The sequence below is a fragment of the Symphalangus syndactylus genome, chromosome 3, assembly GCF_028878055.3.
Source record: "Symphalangus syndactylus isolate Jambi chromosome 3, NHGRI_mSymSyn1-v2.1_pri, whole genome shotgun sequence".
In the NCBI taxonomy this organism is placed as follows: domain Eukaryota; kingdom Metazoa; phylum Chordata; class Mammalia; order Primates; family Hylobatidae; genus Symphalangus; species Symphalangus syndactylus.
Window position 1 is genome coordinate 45,777,414 of NC_072425.2, and position 19,534 is coordinate 45,796,947.

The 19,534-nt window shown below is 43.9% G+C and overlaps 1 protein-coding gene across 2 annotated transcripts in view; it reads right to left on the bottom strand.

Moving 5' to 3' along the window:
* Positions 1-12,187: 12,187 nt before the first annotated feature.
* COL15A1 (collagen type XV alpha 1 chain) overlaps positions 12,188-19,534 on the bottom strand; it is a 133,769-nt gene continuing 126,422 nt past the window's right edge. For both annotated transcript variants that reach the window (XM_055271692.2, XM_055271691.1), the window contains 3 exons: positions 16,184-16,369; positions 14,287-14,402; positions 12,188-13,284 (listed from right to left, as the gene is read on the bottom strand). In XM_055271692.2, coding sequence (XP_055127667.1) covers positions 13,071-13,284; positions 14,287-14,402; positions 16,184-16,369 — 516 coding nt within the window. In that variant the 3' untranslated portion in view covers positions 12,188-13,070. The remainder of the gene's footprint in view (positions 13,285-14,286; positions 14,403-16,183; positions 16,370-19,534) is intronic.

Genomic DNA, 19,534 nt, shown 5'->3' on the forward strand with positions numbered 1-19,534 from the left:
GGAAAGTGCAGTGTTTGTGATAAGAAGTGACTCCTCCCTGCTAAGCTAACTATTGGGAAGACTCCAGAGAACCAGGCATAAAGCAAGAGATCCCTAAAAGAAGGGGCAATGGGTATGCTCTTCCCTTCAAGTTGGGTATTATTTTCTAAACTGCCCTTGGATTTATCTGGTTAAGTAGGAGATAACTGGAATTATTTCAAGGTGAAAACAGGGCAGAAGGGGAGCTGCCTCTACATAGCCCTACAGTTGCCCTGGCTCAGGAAACGTTGCAGAAGGTGGTTGGGCTTGGACCCATGAGTCCTCCAGAGGACTGATCAGCATTTGAATGCCTGCCACAGTGAGGGTATCAGTGGCCAGCATTAGACAGAGAAGCAGCAACAGCCAACCCAGAAAGAACTACAGCCATGGCCAGATGAGTAAGACTTTTTTCCAGTTTCTTCTCCTTCGGCCCACCTCAAATACACAGGAAGGGCTGGGCCTTGAAGAAGGAAGGGGAGCGGATATCTCAGACCTAGATCATACCCCTTTTCCACTTTCTTTTCTAGAAGTCAATATCCCAGCTCAAGAGTGCTCCATGTGAGGGCAAGAGAAGGGAAAAAAGATTTAAGTGGAGTTTGAGATTGAAGCCTTAAAGAAGACTGGACTTTTAATAATCAGAAAGTTATGGAATCCTCCTTTGTCTGCCCCGGACCTGTTTGCCCTCACCCTTTCCCACCCCTGCTATGTACTGGGGCTGGGACCTCATCCCTGTAGGCTGTGCTTCCCTGGGTCAGTTACTTTTGGTTATGTGGTCAAAGTCAGGCACAGGTGAGGGACTGGAAAACAGGAGGAAGGAAAATAATCAAGATATTCATTGTCCACTCTCTCTGTCTCCAGTGGAGTTTCTGACTGTGGGCTTTTCCTCTTGTATGACTCTAGGCCTCACACACTCTAGCTTTCACTCTTTTTTCACAGTTTCTGGGCTCTGGTCACACATCCTCCTCCATTTGCCCCTCTTCTGATAATATCTGGGTAGTTTTACTGTCCTCTGTTCAGTTTCTCACCTTTTCCATCACCCATGTAACTAGTTGTCTGCATCAAATTCTGTCTGTTTCAGATACTTTTTTTTTCCTTATGCACAGGGTCTCATTCTGTCACCCAGGTTGGAGTGCAGTGGTGCCATCATAGCTTATTGCAGCCTTGAGCTCCTGTGCTCAAGCAAACCTCCTGCCTGAGCCTCCTGAGCAGCTGGGACTACAGGCACGTGCCTCCACACCCAGTTAATTAAAAAAAAATTTTTTTTAAATTTTTTTTGTAGAGATGCAGGTCTCACAATGTTGCCCAGACTGGTCTTGAACTCCTAGCTTCAAGCGATCCCCTTCTTCAGCCCCCCAAAATGCTGGGATTACAGGTGTGAGCTACTGTGCCCAGCCCCATTTCAAATACTGATAGTGCTATTTGTCTTTTGGATGGACCTTAACTCATATACTTCACCAGAGTCTATAAAAGTCTATGCTCTGAGGGACTATGCTATAGGGATAGCATAGTTGGGATAGCAATGGCAAGAAATCAAATGATTTCATATTTATACCTCAATCAAGACATCTTAATAAACCAATGACAAACATCTCAACCCAAGTGTCATCTCTTCAGATGAGATGACACTTTTGCTCTTCACGTGAGCAAAGACAGCACATCCATCTCCCAGTCACATTCAGCCCCATTACCTTTATCTTCTTTTGGCAGTTTTTAGTACCTGAATTCATCTTACCTATTTATTTGTTTGCGTGTTTACTATCTGTCTCCTCCCATTAGAATATAAGATATTTGAGGACAGTTACACGTCCTTTTCTGTACTCTTATGTCCTCAATACATAATTACTAACTGACCAGCATCAGGGTCTGATTGAATGGAATGTATCTCACCCAGCGACCCTCGACTTGCAGCTGGATATGATAGTTGGATGTTGCTTTGGTTGTCAACCCTTAAGGACAAGGTGAGTGCATTGTATTATGTTTGCCTTCTTGCAATTGTATACGTGGAAGAGTGTATGTGGTGTTGTCTGTTTTACTCAAAGGGTGGAATGCAATGAGCATCATTTATTTTCACTTTCCTGTTACTATTTCTTTCTTCTGTAGCATTCTCCTTTCCTTCAGGAACTGTTCCTGTCCCACCCATGAAACTATCTAAGAATGCAAAATTTGGGGAAGTGAGCAGATTTTCCATAGTCTTTTAAATTTTGTTTGTGGTTAGTAAGCAATTCAGATATTTTCTTTATTTTTTTTTGCATTGGTTTTTGTCATTACATTTTCATAGCACATTATCTATTGTATCTATATTTTAAAATTCATGTTAGTAAATTGTATAAGTCTCTTGTAATTTTTAAAACATCTTCTGTGTCAGTGGTTTCTAGCTTTTTCATTACAGTTTTGTATATCTGTGTTTTTCTTTCTTTTGCCAGAAGTCTGCTTCTCAGACTTGCCAGAGGTTTCCTTATTTTTTGTTTTCAAATAACCAAATTTATCTCTTTTTAAAGTTCACCAGGTTTACTGTGTTTTATACACTTTGGTTAATTCATTGTTGCTTTTTCTCTTGCTGACAGAGGATCAAATATGTTAAAACATGTCATATCTACTGTCATTGCTCTAACGGGAGCCAAAAAGCGATATAGAACTATGTGGAAGATGGGGCCATGATTGAAACTGATGATGAGGCGTGGGAAGGCTGGACTGCTAAGTGGGATTGTAGTTGTTGCCTCTTGTGTCTGTGTCACACTCATTTAGCCCATCTCTGATTTCATTCATACCTGTGATAGACTGTCTGACTCACCTTCTGCTGCTGGTGCTCTACCTCAAGACTCACACCTCTTGTCTGTCTTCATTCTGTGCTAGGGCCTTCTCCTAATGCCAAGAAGCTTTCCAGGCTGGCCCAGCTCAGAAGTGCCAAGGAATTCATACCCTATGGGCAACGCTCAACCAATGCACAATGTTGGCCAATGAACAAATGCTCCATCCTCCTCTCCATCGGGTAGACACTTGTGGGGAATATTCTGCACACTTCTCAGAGGTCCTGGTGGAACTGAGCTCTTGTTGCTGACAATAGTGACCTCACAGTGTGTCTGTTGATGGACTTTTCCTCTTTCTCTGTTTTACTCTCCCTATCTCCTTGCTCCTACTTCCTGGGATCGCCTGCACTAAGTCCTTGTCTCGGGCTCTGCTTTGCGGGACACCGAAACACTCATCACCACAGTCTGGGAAATGTTTGAGGTGAACACAGAATAGGATGAATTGTAGAACTTCTAAGCCAGCTTCCCTCCTGCTTGGGGAGATGTCTTGAAGAAAACTACAGTGCATAGATGAACAGAAAATGCTGTGCTATTTAAGAGCTGTAACACTGAGACCAGGCGGTTTTACTGTGGGCATCTTAAATAAGCACAGCACTGTGAGAAGAGGCAAACATTCTTGAACTACAAGAAAGCACTGTGGAATCGATTGGCAGAGAACTGTATCAGTGGCAGCTGGCATGGTTTTGGTGACAGGACCACCAGAACATCTCTTCAAGATCACCATGACTTCAGCGGAGTGCCCCAAAATACCAGCTGGGCACTTACTGCCAATGGAGTGTTGACACCAGGGAAGTGAATCTAGCCACAGGGGACATCCTGGAATTCCCTTCTCCCAGAAGTCACCCACAGATAAACAATGAGCTGAACTAATTCCTGGGCAAATAGAAGCAAGCCTAGAATATTTGAAGGAATAATTTTTGAAGAATATTTGAGAAAGAAGAAAATGACTTTGTGCTAATTTTGTACCTAGGGATCAGCCCTGTAATTTAAGTTGTAGAAGAAACACAAACCTGTTTTATCATCACAGTTGGGTGAAGTCTGGAATGTATTTTACAACCACGTTATTGACAATTATTCAGCTCAACATTTCCAAAAATTCAGTCAGTTGTCTATCACCTACACTACGATGTATCATTTGTGCTATTAGTTACCTAATACTTTCCTTTCAACCAGCCCACTTTTTAAAACTTAAATATTACTTTATATTAAATACAAATAAATGTGAAATTATGGATTTAGTATCTACCTCTATTTTTCTAACAGCTATTGAAATAAATATATAACTGTTAAAGTAAAAACCATCTGAACCCGTATGTGGTAAAAACACTACACTTTGGGAAAATTGATTTGGATATAATCATAAATTATCCTGACTTTGTTTCTCATTAAATTTCTATCATCACATCCTCTGCTTTGTGAAATACTAATTCTCAGTTAATTTCCATTTGGTTATAATCCTTCCACAAAGTCTGTTTTTCAGAAAAGGCACCTGGATGCTATAATTTTGAGTTTTGACACTTCCGAAAATGTCTCTCTTTGTTCCCATACATGAAAGTTTGGTTGGCTGTGAAATTTTAATATAATTCTTAATCCACAGGATTGTTTACACTTTACCCCATTGTCTTGTAATTTTCAATATTGCAAATAAGAACTCCAGTGCCAATCTGAATTGCTCTCTATATAGAAGTGTGTAGGATTTTATGTTATTACTGAAATGCATAAACTTTACCAGAAATGTACACAGGTGGATATTTTGCAACAATTCTGCCCAGGACTCAGTGAATCATTTCAATCTATAGATTATGCTCCTTCTTTAGCTCAGGAAATTTTCTTTCATTTATTTATATTTACATTTTGATGGGGATAGTGTCTCATTATGTTGCTCCACTGGTCTTGAACTTCCAGGCTTAAGATATCCTCCTGCCTCAGCCTCTCAAGTAGCTGGGACTACAGGCTCCAGCCACCGCACCCAAATTCTTTTGTTCACTGATACTTCTCTTCCACCTAATATTCTCTTTTATTCTGTTACTCCTGTTATATAAATGTTGAAACATTATGTCTATCTCCTTCCCTCATCTTTTATTTCGTGAATTTATCTTTTTGTCTGTGTCCTCTGAGAAATTATATTAATTCTTTTGATCTAACAATTCATTAAATCAGGTTTCGGTAGCATATATGCTGTAGTTCTATTTTATTCTGGTGATACGGTCGTTCTTTTATTTTCAAGGACTGTTTCTTATTCTCTCAGTATTTCATTTCATGCTTCTTTTACTCTCTGAAATTTTACTGAGAATACCAATTTGCTTTTTTTATCTTCCTTGTTTCCAGTGGAGTTGGATGAAAATACAAATTTGAATCTTTAAAAGTTAGCTCCTGTTTTCTGTAATCATTCTTTTGAAATAGAAGCCATTGGCTCTGATTGACTGTTGATTCCCTTTTGGAGGCTGCCAGATCTCCTCAAATGACTAATTGGTGTTTGTTGTTCTGTACTGATGTTCATAAATATGAAAGCCCACATCGAAAGGACTGATAGGTCTTCCGGATGTTGTCAGCAACTGCACAAGTCTCTGTGAGCTTCCCCCCAGCCTTTTCCCAGCTTATTTCTGTTTCCAGCCTCTGCTGGCACTTTCCTGTGGCTATCAGCCTCAGGAGGGACTTGAACACAGGCCCTGCCTTTGCTGCTGTGGTTATAGGATAGCCAATCATAGTGGGTTTCTATCTTCCAGAAAGTCCTCAAAGTTTCTGCCAGGTTGATATAGTTCTTCCTTTTTTAACAAGGGGGGTTGCAGGTCTTTTTTTGTTTTTTGTTTTTCTCTGTTGTTTTTATCATTTCAATAAGGTTTGAGGAAAGTATTGTAAGCTCACAGTGTTATCTTGAAGTAAACCCTGAGTGACTTCCTGCTAGAATGGGCCTGATACTGCATCCTCTTGGGTACCCCGCCCATAAACCTCCAAATTCCCACAGCCAGCATCCACGTGTCTGCCTGAGAGCGTTCTGTGGCAGCTGAGCCCACTCTGCCTGTGTGCAGCAGGCCAGAAGTCCTGGAATCTCATCCAGTGTCTCACCCTCCTGCTTTTCAAAGACTGAGAGGGGTTGGTGTATGAAGACCATAACATCCTTGTCCCTTTGGTTGGAAACTCCGAGGTGCCAGACTGCACTGGCTCTCAGAACCCTTAAGAGGACAGTGTGATCTAGTCACTCACAGTGGGAACTAGATGCACCCTTTAAAATCTTCCTTCCCGTCCCTGCCTCATTTCTCTGCTCTCTTACCTTGTTTCTTAGGATCGCCTTGCAGAGAAATTAATGAATCCTCCTCTAAAGGGAAACTCAAATCAAAACTCTGACTGAGTATGGCAGGCTTTCTAGAAAGCTCTCTCCTCTGGTGTGGAGAGTGAACTGGAGGAGATGGAACTGTGGAGGCCAGGAGAGGTGAGCAACAGTCCTAGGGAAGATAAGAAAAGAGCCAGTACCACATTGCCTCAAGGGAAGACCACCACATGCAGCGCTTTGAAAGGCCGAGGCAGGAGAATTTTGTGAGGCCAGGAGTTCAAGATCAGCCTGAGCAACATTGCAAGACCTTGTCGCTACAAAAATATATATGTACTAAACATACATATATTAGTACACATACATATATGTGTACTAAACATACATATATTAGTGCACATACATATATGTGTACTAAACATACATATATTAGTGCACATACAGATATGTGTACTAAACATACATATATTAGTGCACATACATATATGTGTACTAAACATACATATATTAGTACACATACATATATGTGTACTAAACATACATATATTAGTGCACATACAGATATGTGTACTAAACATACATATATTAGTGCACATACAGATATGTGTACTAAACATACATATATTAGTGCACATACAGATATGTGTACTAAACACACACATATTAGCACATATACATATATGTGTACTAAACATACATATGTTAGTACATATACATATATACATACATATACATATATAATACATGTATACATGTACACATATATATACATATATACATACATACATATATTAGTACATATACATATATATATATGTATATGTACTAAAAATTAGCCAGGCCTGGTGGCACAAACCTGTAGTCCCAGCTACTCAGGAGGCTGAGGTGGGAGAATCACTTGAGCCCAGGAATTAAGGCTGCAATGAGCCATGATCACACCACTGTACTCTAGCCTGGGTTAAAGAGTGAGATCCTGTCTCAAAAAAAAAAAAAAAAATCAAAGTAGTCATCATAAAAATATCCCAACTCTGCAGAGCTTCCTAGCACTTATTTTATGGTTTATTGTTGTTGTTATCTTTATTACTAAGGAGACACTTAGTCAATATTGTTGAATAAATAAACGATTCCTAGGCCACTGGCTGGATGGTGGAGCCACGCACTGAGAGAAGGACCAGAGGAAAAGGCACAAGTTTGGAAGGAGAGGAGAGGGAGGAGATTTCCTCCCACAAACATATCAGATAACAGGGTGCTCTGGGTCCTTCTTGGAACTCAGGGTCCCCGGCAGGCTCGTGCAGGAGGATGATGAGACAACAGTCGCTGTGGCACGTGTGCCTGTCTATCAGAAGGAATTCAGCCCTCTTGTCAGCAGCCCCTCGTGAGCCAGGTGACAACATTTTAGTTGTTGGATTACGAAGGGCAGGAGCAGAGGGGCAGGACAGTCAAGACATTTGGGGTCGTGGGACAATGGATATTTACCGACAGCAGGCAGAGCTGTACTGCTATGTAGACATTGAGTCCCAGCCCTGTGCCTGAAGACAGGCAGAGAAGCCAGGCAGATTGGAAGACACCAGCTAGGATGACTGAAGGAGAGACCCCCCCCCCCCACTCCCCCACAGCTCCTACCGAGAGACAACTGGAACAGGCCAAAGATAGCAAACACTGATTGGACACTTACACGGGGCCAGAATGCTGTTCCCAGTGCTTCCTGTAAATTAACTGAAAGGAGAATAGTTTCTATGAATATCCCCCTTTTACAGACGAAGAAACTGAGCTGCAGGGAAGGATTGAGTGTGGAGGATTATTTTCAGTAACTTGGAGGTTTTCAGTAGCTTGGCTATGATTACACGGTTAGTAGGTGGCAGGACCAAAATTCAGACACAGACAAAGGCATCTCTCTACTTACCTGCCCTATAAATTGGAGTACAAGGTGGAAAGCAAAAGGAGAAAATCAGCTAGTGGCTATCAAAGAGGTCTGAGGAGGCTCAGTGGTGTTTTGATGGACCAGGAGCTCAAGGGGTAACCAGAAAAGTACTTCTCCAGCTGTTAGGATAGACAAGCACTGCATGCATGTCCTTGTCCCCCACTGGTAGGGTTTCTGAGGAGTTGGGGAGCAGGCGGCAGGAAATATACAGGAGATTTGAAACAGTCTGTGGCATTAGAATGGACTTAGTAGACCTGAAAAGTGGGGGCATCATTTATCTTTGTACTCCCAAGTCCGAACATAATCCTGGGTACAAATTATTATTCAAGAAATATTTCTGAATGAGTGCACGAATAAACAAAAACCCTGCTTGATCTTTCTCAAACATGGATCCAATACCATTCTTATCTCATTTAAATATTCCCAAGGTGCCCTACCCGTTGTGAAGTAGCATCATTGTCTCAGGTAAATACCCGGAGTTTGTCATCTTCCACCAAGAAAATTAAGGACAGGGACACATGTGGGTGGGTCAAAGAACGGAAAGTTTAATAGGCAACAGAAAGGCGAGAGGAGAGCAGCCTTCTCTCTCATGAGGGAGAGGTGACTGAAAGGGAAAAACTGCAGCAGATTTTATACGCAGGCAGGCTTGAGGAGGCGGTGTCTGACTTAAGTAGGGCCCACACATTGGTTTGACCAGGTGTGATGTTTACATAGTACATGGGGAAGGCTGGTCACCCCACCCTAATCTTATTCTGCAAATAGGCCTTCCACTTGGCCAGCGCCATCTTGTCTGCTCCTTACTGTACACGTGGCTGGCAAAGAGAAGGGAATAAGGAGCCATCATTTTGATCATGCCTAGTCCCAGGTAGCCTTTTCCTATTGGCACAACTGCCAGCATTCACCCGTGCAAGCTTCCAGCTTGCTTGTCTATGTCTGCAGCTCAATTTTACAGGCTGCTCTTTGTTAGAAAAGAACATGATGGGCTGGGTGCAGTGGCTCAAACCTGTAATCCCAACATTTTGGGAGGCCAAGGCGGGCAGATCATGAGGTCAGGAGATCGAGACCATCCTGGCCAACATGATGAAACCCTGTCTCTACTAAAAATACAAAAATTACCTGGGCATGGTGTCGTGCTCCTGTAGTCCCAGCTACTCAGGAGGCTGAGGCAGGAGAAACGCTTGAACCTGGGAGGTGGAGGTTGTAGTGAGCTGAGATTGTGCCACTGCACTCCAGCCTAGTGACAGAGTGAGACTCCACCTCAAAAAAAAGAAAAAAAAGAAAAAAAAGAAAAAAAAAGAACTTGATTTTGGGGCTGCTTTTCATTAAAAGGAAAACCTTACTGAGGATTGCTGTACCCTCACTATCTGCCTAAGTACTTTCTTCTTAACTACTACATCAGTTGCAGGATAAAGTCTAAATGCCTCATCCTGGATTTCAAGGCCAACATGATCTCACCTCTGTCTATTATTTCACTGCGACGTCCCCCACACTTGATCTTCCCTGCTGCTGTGTGTGGTAGAATCTATTTTGTTGGCCCTCATAACCTTCTATCCCTCATTTTCAGGTCATTGCAAACCCCCATGCATTCTGGATGGTGGAATTATTACTTCTGCCCAACTCATTTCTGGGGTGGGGGCTGCCAAACACAGTCATGGGCATGTGACACAACTGGAACCAATCAGAGTCCTTTCCAGGAATTCATATCATCCCAGTGGGAGAGGAAGTCTTCTCTTTCCTCTGGAGCCACTCTCTGGGGTGGTGGAATAATATAAGCCTAGAGCTGTTTGCAGACATCTCTGCCACATGAATCTTGTCCTCACTTGGAGGGAAGGAGCCATATTCACAGAAAAAGAGAAGCAAGACAGACAGACACAGACTCACACACACACACACACACACACACACACATACACACATGGAGAGAGAGAACAGGGTGAGTGACCACATTGTCATGCCACGTTGCTTGAGTCTCTGCATCCCCCGTCCTACCTGGTTTCATGAGCCAATACATTTCTTTAAAAAACACACACAAAAAACTTGTGAATTTGAGTTGTGTTCCCTTTATGGACTAATAGAAAGTGTCTTGACTGCTATTCAGCTGTACTGGATTGCTGATGGTTCCCAGAATCCCACGCTGTCTCTGACTTACACCTTTTATGGGTTCAAGAGACACCATGCTAGCCACATGAAGTCCAGGAGGATATAGGAAATGCAAGGATGGCTCCTGCAGCCCATTCTCCTTGTTCCCTGGGTTTTTCTTCAGACTACTCTATGTGGCCACGTCCAGGTTGCCAGGGGGATTCTCCTGGACCACCTCTTTCGTGCTCTCCCCCTGTACCTGCTCAGACCCTCTGCTCCTTTGCACCCTCCAGAGTCTGCCACCTTATGGAGCCTGGGCCCTGACATGGGCTGGCAGCTGTTTCTATCCCTCTGGTTCTGTTGCTGGGTAGGGGCTTTGGCTGCTGCAGGCTTCAGACCCTGAGGGTGTGCAGTATGGACTCACAGCAAGTCTCTAAAAGACCTCTAGCACGATAAAGATGAATTACTCGTGACAATTCTTCCCTCCCTTATCATGCCTGAGACTGTTAATTGGCTCAGCATTCAGGCACATTTGAGACATTCAGGCGTGGGATAGAGTGAAGTCTTAGAGGCCCTTCCGCCATTGTGTTTCAACTGTGTAACAAGACTCGGATGCTACACATGTCAGGTGTTCAGAGGAGGAAGTATGAGGAAAGGCAGGCAGGTTTGGGAGCTGGGGGATATCACAGATGTGCTGGCCATTGGCAGAAGGGCCAGGCTAGGCCTGGAGTGTTTAAGGCTTTCCCGAGATGGGGTGGGGCTCCGATGACACAGCCTGCAGAGGAGCCTCTGTGGCTTGCCTGAGTGACCTTGAGGATACCGGGTTGACGGTTTTCAACGTGTGACGGGAAAGCTTGGGCAAGGGCTGGTGTTTAGTGAATGTCAGGCCCAGGATTTTGATACTCATTCTCCTAGTCTGAATGGGGCTGGGGCTCTTTCTGGGTCAGCCAGTTATACCTCCTCTGGTACATGGAGAGGCCTGAATGGCAATGCCATAAGCCTCAATACTCTTTCCAGGGTTAGCAAATGAGGTATCCCTGACTTTGGGCTCCTCCCCAAAACCCCAACCCACATTGCCTCTTCTGTAACCCTGGGCCAGGTGGGCTGTGACAGAAATGGACGGTGTCTGCGCTTTGTGGCCTCGGGAGCCTCCTGCCCGCCTTCTCCTTGCAATTCCTGTCCATGCCAAGCACCCCCAGCCCTCATCACTCAACGGATGGGCTGGTCCTCAACAAGCCACCTCTGGGGTTTTCCAGCCTCAAACTGTCTTCATTCTGTGACTCATTAGGAAGATTCTCACTACTCATGTATTTATGAAGCCCCTACATGGAGATTCTGGGCTGCCTTTTTTTCTTTGTTTTTCCTCTTTGATTTCCTTCCTACTTCAAGGACTCTGAGGGCGGATTCATTTTGCTGAGCCTCTGGGCCAGCCCAGCTGAATGGGAGGAAATATCCCAGCATACTTCTTGCCTGGTGATTATGTTTCTCCTAGAGGGTCAGACCAAGAGCCAGAGAATCACATGCTTGCAGCTGGGAGGGAGCAGAGAGGCAGGCTTGCATAGGGGTTCCTTGGGAAGATCATGGGCCCCGACGTGAGACAGACCCTGAGTCTGAAACCAGCCCTGCCATTCACCAGTGTATGACCTGGAACAAGTAACTCCCTGAGCTTTGACTTTTTTTTTTTTTTTTTTTGCATTGTAGAGATTAAAAAAACTACTTTGCAGGGTTATTATGAAAATGAAATGGGATATATCAGAAGTCTGATATTTAATGACTGGTAGCCAATACTATGCTTGTCTTATCCCAATCTCCTTGAGAGACAGAGGCCGACTTGCCCAAAGTCACACCCTGAGATGGTGGCAGAATCACAGCTCATCCTGTTTCCCACTCTGAGGCTCTACACAACCTACACTGGCCCCATTAGGTGGGAGACAACAGCCAGGGCAGATGAGCATGATGGGAAAACCTTTCAGTTCTCTGATCATCACCTGGGGGCAGCACAAGTGGCAGGATTAGCAAACCCACCCCAGGTCTGCTTCCACATCAGTGATGGAGAATAAAGGAACTAGCAGGAAAAAGTCAAACGAAGAAAGCACCCGGAAAAGATGTTTTTATGTTCACTTACATGGAAAAAAAAATCCAATTATACAGCATGTAGATATATGTTTCTCAGAAAATTCATCTCTATGAACCTGTTTGTTTCAGTCGCAGTTATAATTCAAGAATTGCCAAATGGAAGTCGTAAAATTGTGGAGTGGGGGTTGGGGAGGAGAGCCGCCAAGGGGAAGGTAGTAATTATGTGCTATTTCTTTTCTAGTTTCAGATAATTTGGAGTTTCAACTTTTCCAGCAAGTCAGAGTTACATAAACAGACACCATACTAAAATATGTTTGTGTAAAAATATAAAATTCCTAAAGCATGATGGCAATAATATTTTAGGGAAAAAACATTAAAGTCTGATAGCATCAGAAAATACAAATAGGATCATTTGAGCAGTCCTGTTTCTGTGTACGAACAGCAGTTGCAAATGATGGATGTACGTGAAAGAAAAAAGCATTTGATCTGTATATAACTTAGAAAGGGTAACGTTTCTGACTTTGTAAGAAAACATGAAGGACATCTTACACTCAACAACAATGGTTTAAAAGGAGGATATAACTGTCTGAAGGATGCAGTGGCAGAATGCCATGGCCTTTGTTTTCAACTTGCTCTTAACCTATATTGGGATGCGTTCACACTGCTGGGGTTTCCCACAGAATCTAGCACCAATATATGGATCAGATTTTGTCTTTGATCTGAGTCCTCTGTGTCTTCAGTTTTGAGTGTATTGAGGTATGTTTTCTTTGGTTGCTGTTGTAACGAATGTGTAGTAAAAAAAAAAAATGTAATATTTACAACAATTAAACATTTTAGATTTCAGTGTCAACTCTTCACATGAGAAAAAATTGAAAACTCTTTAAGAATCATCAGAAGGCCATTACTTCCTAGCGTCTGTCATGAAACTGTTTTCTATACACAGGACAATTAGCCGATTAGCACAGCTGTATGCTTTCTGGTCCAGAATCTTCCCCGTGCTCAGTGGGGAGGCAAGTCCCGTGACCGCTGTGTCCGCGGTTCGCCATGCTTCACAGTAGTTATCCACAAGGCGGACGCCGTGGGGGCTGGAGCCGTGCCAAATGACCTTCTGGGGCCTAAAAAGTAATTTTGTCATGTTATTTTTCAAAATGACACTTCTTTGTGGTATTTTTTGGTAAGCAAATTGGCATAAGTCTACTGAATCAAGTTAAACTCCTTAACCCTGATGCCAGATCACCTTTCTATCCTCATTGCCCTTGCTAGCTTTCTTAACACACTAGATTGCAGCCATACCCAGCTTGCAGTTGTTTTCAAATCACACCCTCTTCTTTTGTGAATCTAAACCTTTGCTCACGGAGTCCCTCAGTCTGGAGGGCTTCTCTTTCATTTTCAGACCAGTGACTCCTTCTCATCTTTCAAAGGCCAATAAATAACTTCCTCTTGCAGGAAGCCATCTCTGATTCTCACCCCTAAGTAAAAATGAAAACAAACATTTCCTGTATATCCTATGGTACCTGTTGCTCCACTTACAATTACAATATTCTGTCTAGAGTCACAGTTAGTGTGTGTCTACTTCCTCTGTAGACTGTGAGCCCTGTAAAAGTAGGAGCCTTCTAGGTTTATTACTGTGCCTTCCAGGCCTGGCCTCAGGCCTGGTGTAGAGGAGGCACTGAGGAGAGGTTTGCTGAGTTGTTCTATTCTGAAAAACACACATAATTTTCAAGATTTAGAGTGCAAATCACAGTGTAGAGTTACAGGATCCCCAGGAGTTGCATTGCTTACCACTTATTAGGTGCCCACTGCGTGCTATATGTTTTCACATATATTCATTTTATTCTCACAGTTCTACGACATACATATGGTTATGTTGCCCATTTGACAGGTAAGGCAGCTGAGGCTCAGAGAATGGAAATGTCTTGCCCAGGATTCCATGTTGAGTTACTGGACCTCGGTCTTCTGACTCCAAGGACAAGGCTTTCTCTGAGGCCCTCAGTTGTCTCACTGTGGCTTTATGTTGGCAATATCCTAGAGAAGCAGCTGATAAAGGCATCCCATTGTTAGGATGCCCCCTAAAACTATCTATCACACCATATCTGAGAACTTCCACCCTCACTTACCAAGAAGGATCTGTCATTACGTCTCGACCATCAAAGGAGTATATTGGAATATGCATATTGAACTGACCTCTGTGGCCAGAAAAAATTGAGTCCCAATTATTAAAAAGTACTTGGCCCTATAGAGAAAAAATACCACATTAGAATCATTATACCATCAGCCTACAAATGAATTAGATTTTTACTCTTTTTTTTTTTTTTTTTTTTTGAGACAGTTTCCCTTTTGTCTTCCAGCCAGGCTGGAGTGCAATGGTGGGATCTTGGCTCACTGCAACCTCTGCCTCCCAGGTTCAAGTGATTCTCCTGCCTCAGCCTCCCGACTAGCTGGGATTACAGGCATGTACCACCATACCCGGCTAATTTTGTATTTTTAGTAGAGTCAGGGTTTCTTCACGCTGATCAGGCTGGTCTTGAACTCCTGACCTCAGGTGATCCACCCACCTCGGCCTCCCAAAGTGCTGGGATTACAGGCATGCACCACCACACCTGGCCGATTTTTACTCGCTCTTCAAGGCCAGGTGCCACCTCACATTAGAGTCTCCAGCCCCAATCCTAGAGCCTGGACAGAGTAAAAACTCAAGAAATGTTTGCAGTTTGATTTTATAATCCATCCATGAATGCTTTTGTTTTACTTATTTCTTGAGGGAATTTCTCTTATTAGATGTGCGTACAAGCCTCCTTCCAATCAAAATTGTGTTTTATGTCTTTATTTTATTATTGTTATTTTGAAAATATTATGCATATGTACTAAGCTTCAAATTTGTGGCAGGCCTTGTGCCAGTCTACACTGTGGGTGAGATGGAGATGAACTTCTTAGTCCTTTTCCTGAAACAGCCTGGTCCCTTGTAGAGGGATCCAAGAATAAAAATAATTTCAGTGGGTGAAGGTGCTGGAACAGAATTCTGGGAGAGGAGGTGGAAAGTGCTGGGTATGGGGTTAGGATGGAACTTGCTAGCCTCAAGGTTTCAAATTGGAGTACTGGGGTTGCAGAGACTAAAGGGTCTTGAAGTACCTTTAAGAAACAGTCATCAGTAGGCTAGGCGCGGTGGTTCACGCCTGTAATTCCAGCACTTTGGGAGGCCGAGGTGGGTGGATCACGAGGTCAGGATATCAAGACCACAGTGAAACCCCATCTCTACTAAAAATACAAAAAATTAGCTGGGCGTGGTGGCGGGCGCCTATAGTCCCAGTTACTCGGGAGGCTGAGGCAGGAGAATGGTGTGAACCTGGGAGGTGGAGCTTCAGTGAGCCGAGATCACGCCACTGCACTCCAGCCTGGGCGACAGAGTGAGACTCCGTCTCAAAAAAAAAAAAAAAAAGAAACAGTCATCAGGACCCAGAGCTTCTCCAGGGTATATGTGAGTGGCAATGAGCTTTCTCTGCACAGCCTTGAAGGAGTCTGCTATTTCTGTGGAATAATCCAGGGATCCTACAAGACCCTGTCTTACCCACAAATGGGGCAGAGAAATATCTGCTTAAATGTGCACAGAACACCAAACCAGGGTTCAGGACAAAGCGCTCTAGTATGCAGTGATTTTAAGCAAACTGGTTTCTTCTTCTGAGCCTCAGTTTTCTCTTCTGACAAACTAAAAAACGAATAACTCTCATGTTTATTAGAAGTACCTCTTAAGATAATGAGGTACTTTGTAAACAAACAAGAAAACCCTGTATCAGTGAAAGAAGTTATCATTATCTCTCCTGTATGCTCCACGGGTCAAACAAGCATAAAGAAAATTGAGGTTCAGGGAAGGCAAAGAACCCACCCAAAGTGACATAGCCAGTAAGGGAGACAGCAGGCCTAAGTCAACACTCTTCTGTTGATGTCAGGAATGAAAACTGCCTCCAGGCTCTGTAGCGACCAATGCATGCAGAAGGCAATGGGAACCATATTTATTTTTACCTTGAGGTTCACTATGGGAAGGCTGTATCTCTCTGCTTTCCTCACAATGGTGGACAGATCTTGCAAATGGGAAGATAAGAATGCTCGGTAGGTGGACAAAAGTCCTGCAGCTCTGGCCTGCTTGAAGCACTGAAAATCAGCTCGAATGTCCCCAGAAAATGGCATGTTCAGGGCAGCCAAATGCAGCTGAAAAATGTGAGACAAAAGAGAGCAGTCAGAATCAAAGGCAAACTCCAGCCCCCAGAACCATCTCACTCACATTCCTGCAAAGATTCCAGACTTCTTAGGCTGGAAGGCACGTTGGAAGTCATTTTATTCAGTCCCTCCCTGACATTGGAATTACAGTCTCTGCCTGACCATCGCTGGGGAAGGAGAGCTATGGTCTCCCCAGAAGCCTGTTTCAGCTCTCTGAACAGCTCTAAGTGGTAGAAATGTCTTCCTTAGGTGAAAAAAAAAAAAAAAAAAAACCAGAACAAAATATTGCTTGGACCAAATAAAGAACTTCAGGGATCTGAATCTCTGAATCCACCGGCAGGCCATAAGTTTGAGACCTCTGGGTCTGTGCAGGGGTTTTAAGCTGGCTTTGGCCCTGGATCCCAGAGTTTCTCCCAGCTATCTGCCTGCAGCCCTTTCTTCCATCTCCTGGATAGGCCTGGGGCTGATCACATGAGGGGTCTGGGGGAAAGCCATCGAAAGAAGGGTATAGCCCCATGACTAAGACTGCTGAGATAGACCCTTCTGAAACTAGGGGTCTTATAGTAATTCCAGCTTCACATCCCTGCTATCTTGGTCAGCAGCCAAAATAAAAACCAATCCGTACTCTATTTCTTCCACACTTTCTCTCCCAAAACCCAGCCTCCTACTGCTGCCCTCTCTCTCAGCCTTTCTGCCACACCCTCTGGAATGCATTCCATAATCAAGGAACACTCATCTCCCTGCCTCCCATCAATCTCATCTCAGGGGTAACTTTTATCTCATCAACTTAGAGCTGAGAGGCTGGTGCAGGACCTGGGTCCAAGTTACCAAAAACGAAAATATTTTTAAATATCTTAAGTCAAAGGACATGAAATGAGGCTCAGGCGGTGGGGCAGGAGGCGGCCAGTGTTTCTCTCCTGGTTTCTACCCCGCCTCTCAGACCTGAACAAAGCCTCTGTGTGTCCCAGTGACCAGGATTGCCACGGTGGTCTTCTGCTTCTCCAGCTTCCAGCCAGTTGGCTACAACTGGCCATGAGCTACAGTGAGTGTCCAGACTGCCCCAAGCAGCCCTTGCACATCTCTGGATATTTTTCTCCATTCACCACCCCTTTCCTTCCTGCAAAGGACAGACTCCAAGGCTGCCACCTGCTCCAGTCTCTCTCTTTTTATTCATCCTGGTTCTGTCTTGACCACCATACTAGATGGAGGTCCAGGTCAAGCAGCATCATGCCCCATCCCCATCTCCTTCCGGCCCCGCACTGAGCCAAGGCTTCCCCAGCAGGCCTCCCAGTGGCTAGCATTTTATGCTCTACATTCCCAGCCATTAGGATAAGAGGGACCTTTAGCATGCTGCCCACCCACCACAATCACAGGCAGGCCACCAGACTTCCACCTCCACATATACACCCTGACTCTTTGATGTCCTTGCCATCTGACTATACTGCCCCCACCCCATCTTCTTCCTCATGCATCTGGAGACTCTGGTGCCTGAGGGAAGAAGCCTGATGGTCTCATCGTCTTCCAACCAGTGTGCTTTGGGGCTACATCAGAGTGCATCACAAGAGGCCTTGATGGAATGAGGCTTCCCCAATGCCAGGGGCCACCTAAGAAAGGCACAGGCAGGGGGCAACTGCAGGGCTTCTTTGCCACACCTCTAATCCCACCAAGCCCTACTCTCCTTTAGAGAGACAGAGCAATATCTGAAATTACGGTTGTTTCTGAATGACGAGATTGGGGGTTTTTGTGTTCTCATGTTTGTATTTCTTTAATTGCTGGAACATTTTTATAAAATGACATTTTTATGTTGTACTTTTAGGAAGACAGTAATGTTACAACACTCAAAATGTTAAAATTGCTATTTTGTGGATGGTTGTAGTTTTGATAAAATTGAAGGTGTGTTACTATTTTCTTCTGCATTCCTTTCATGCATTGTTGACATTTTCTGCAATGAATACGTATTAGTTCTGAATTTATAAAATATCATTTAAAAAATCCTTTAGCTACTGCCCTAACTTTGGGGCTTTTTGAAGGGTTACTGACACTCACATCTCTCTTCCTTCACTTCCCACTGACTCTTCAACCAACTAGAATATTTTTGGCTACTAAACGCTTTGCTCTAGTTTCTAAATTTGAAGGACACCTTTTGGTTCTTCTTATGAATTTCCTGGCAGCCTTTGACACTGTTGGCTACTACCTTGCTTGGCTTGCTTTCTTCCTCTCTGGCTATGGCTTCTCAGTTTCCTTCTCATATTTCTCCCATCAGTTCCTTTTCAGTTTTGCTCCTCATCGTCTAATCCCTTCTGACTGTATAGATTCTCTTTTGGGAATCCAACCAGCCCTGTAGTAATTGCATGGCTCATCTCCAGCCAAGATCCCACTGTGGGGTTTCAGACCTTCAGAACCTATTCCCTCCTGATAGTCTCCACTCAGGTTTCCTCCAGGAACCTCAGACTCACCATGCTCCAAATTATTTCCTCCTTGGTCAATTGCAGCACAATAGGAAATGCTCACATCTGCTATTAGAAAGTACCCCCACAATTCTTGCCACAAGGAGTGGCCTTAAACCTTCAACCTCATTCTCCTGGTAACTCTTGATTGGGCTGGGAGTGGGCAATTGACCCAAGACAGACCATATAAACTATCTCTCCCAAGACTCTGAACTGAGTCAGTAGTACTGGGGTCAGCTGCTGTAAGATCATACAGAGTTGGGGCAAGAATCAGTGCCAGGGTGATCCAAAGCTGTGTGCAAGCTCATGTCACCTATGTATGCATTTTGGGGTGAGGTTGGGAGGAAGAAAGATACTTTCAGAAGGTGGTCTATAGAGATAGCAAAGAAGACTAATAGAGACAAGAGTCCCAGGCCTGGCTGTTCTTCCTGTGATGGAGTTCCATGAGGTTTCTATGCTGATTTAAACGAGATCTTTACTTAAGCTAGCAAAGGAATAGAGAGAGTTTCTAACCCCAGCAACAAAACAATTCCTGGAAAGGAAACTGTCACCACTCAATCATCCAAGCAGAAACCTGGGCATCATTCTTGATCTGTCTCATCCTTAATGTGCCATATTCAATCAATGACCCAATTAGTCACTTCTGCTTCCTTCATGTCTCTCCAATTGCCTACTAGTCTATGGGCTCACTGCTGTGATTCTAGTTCAG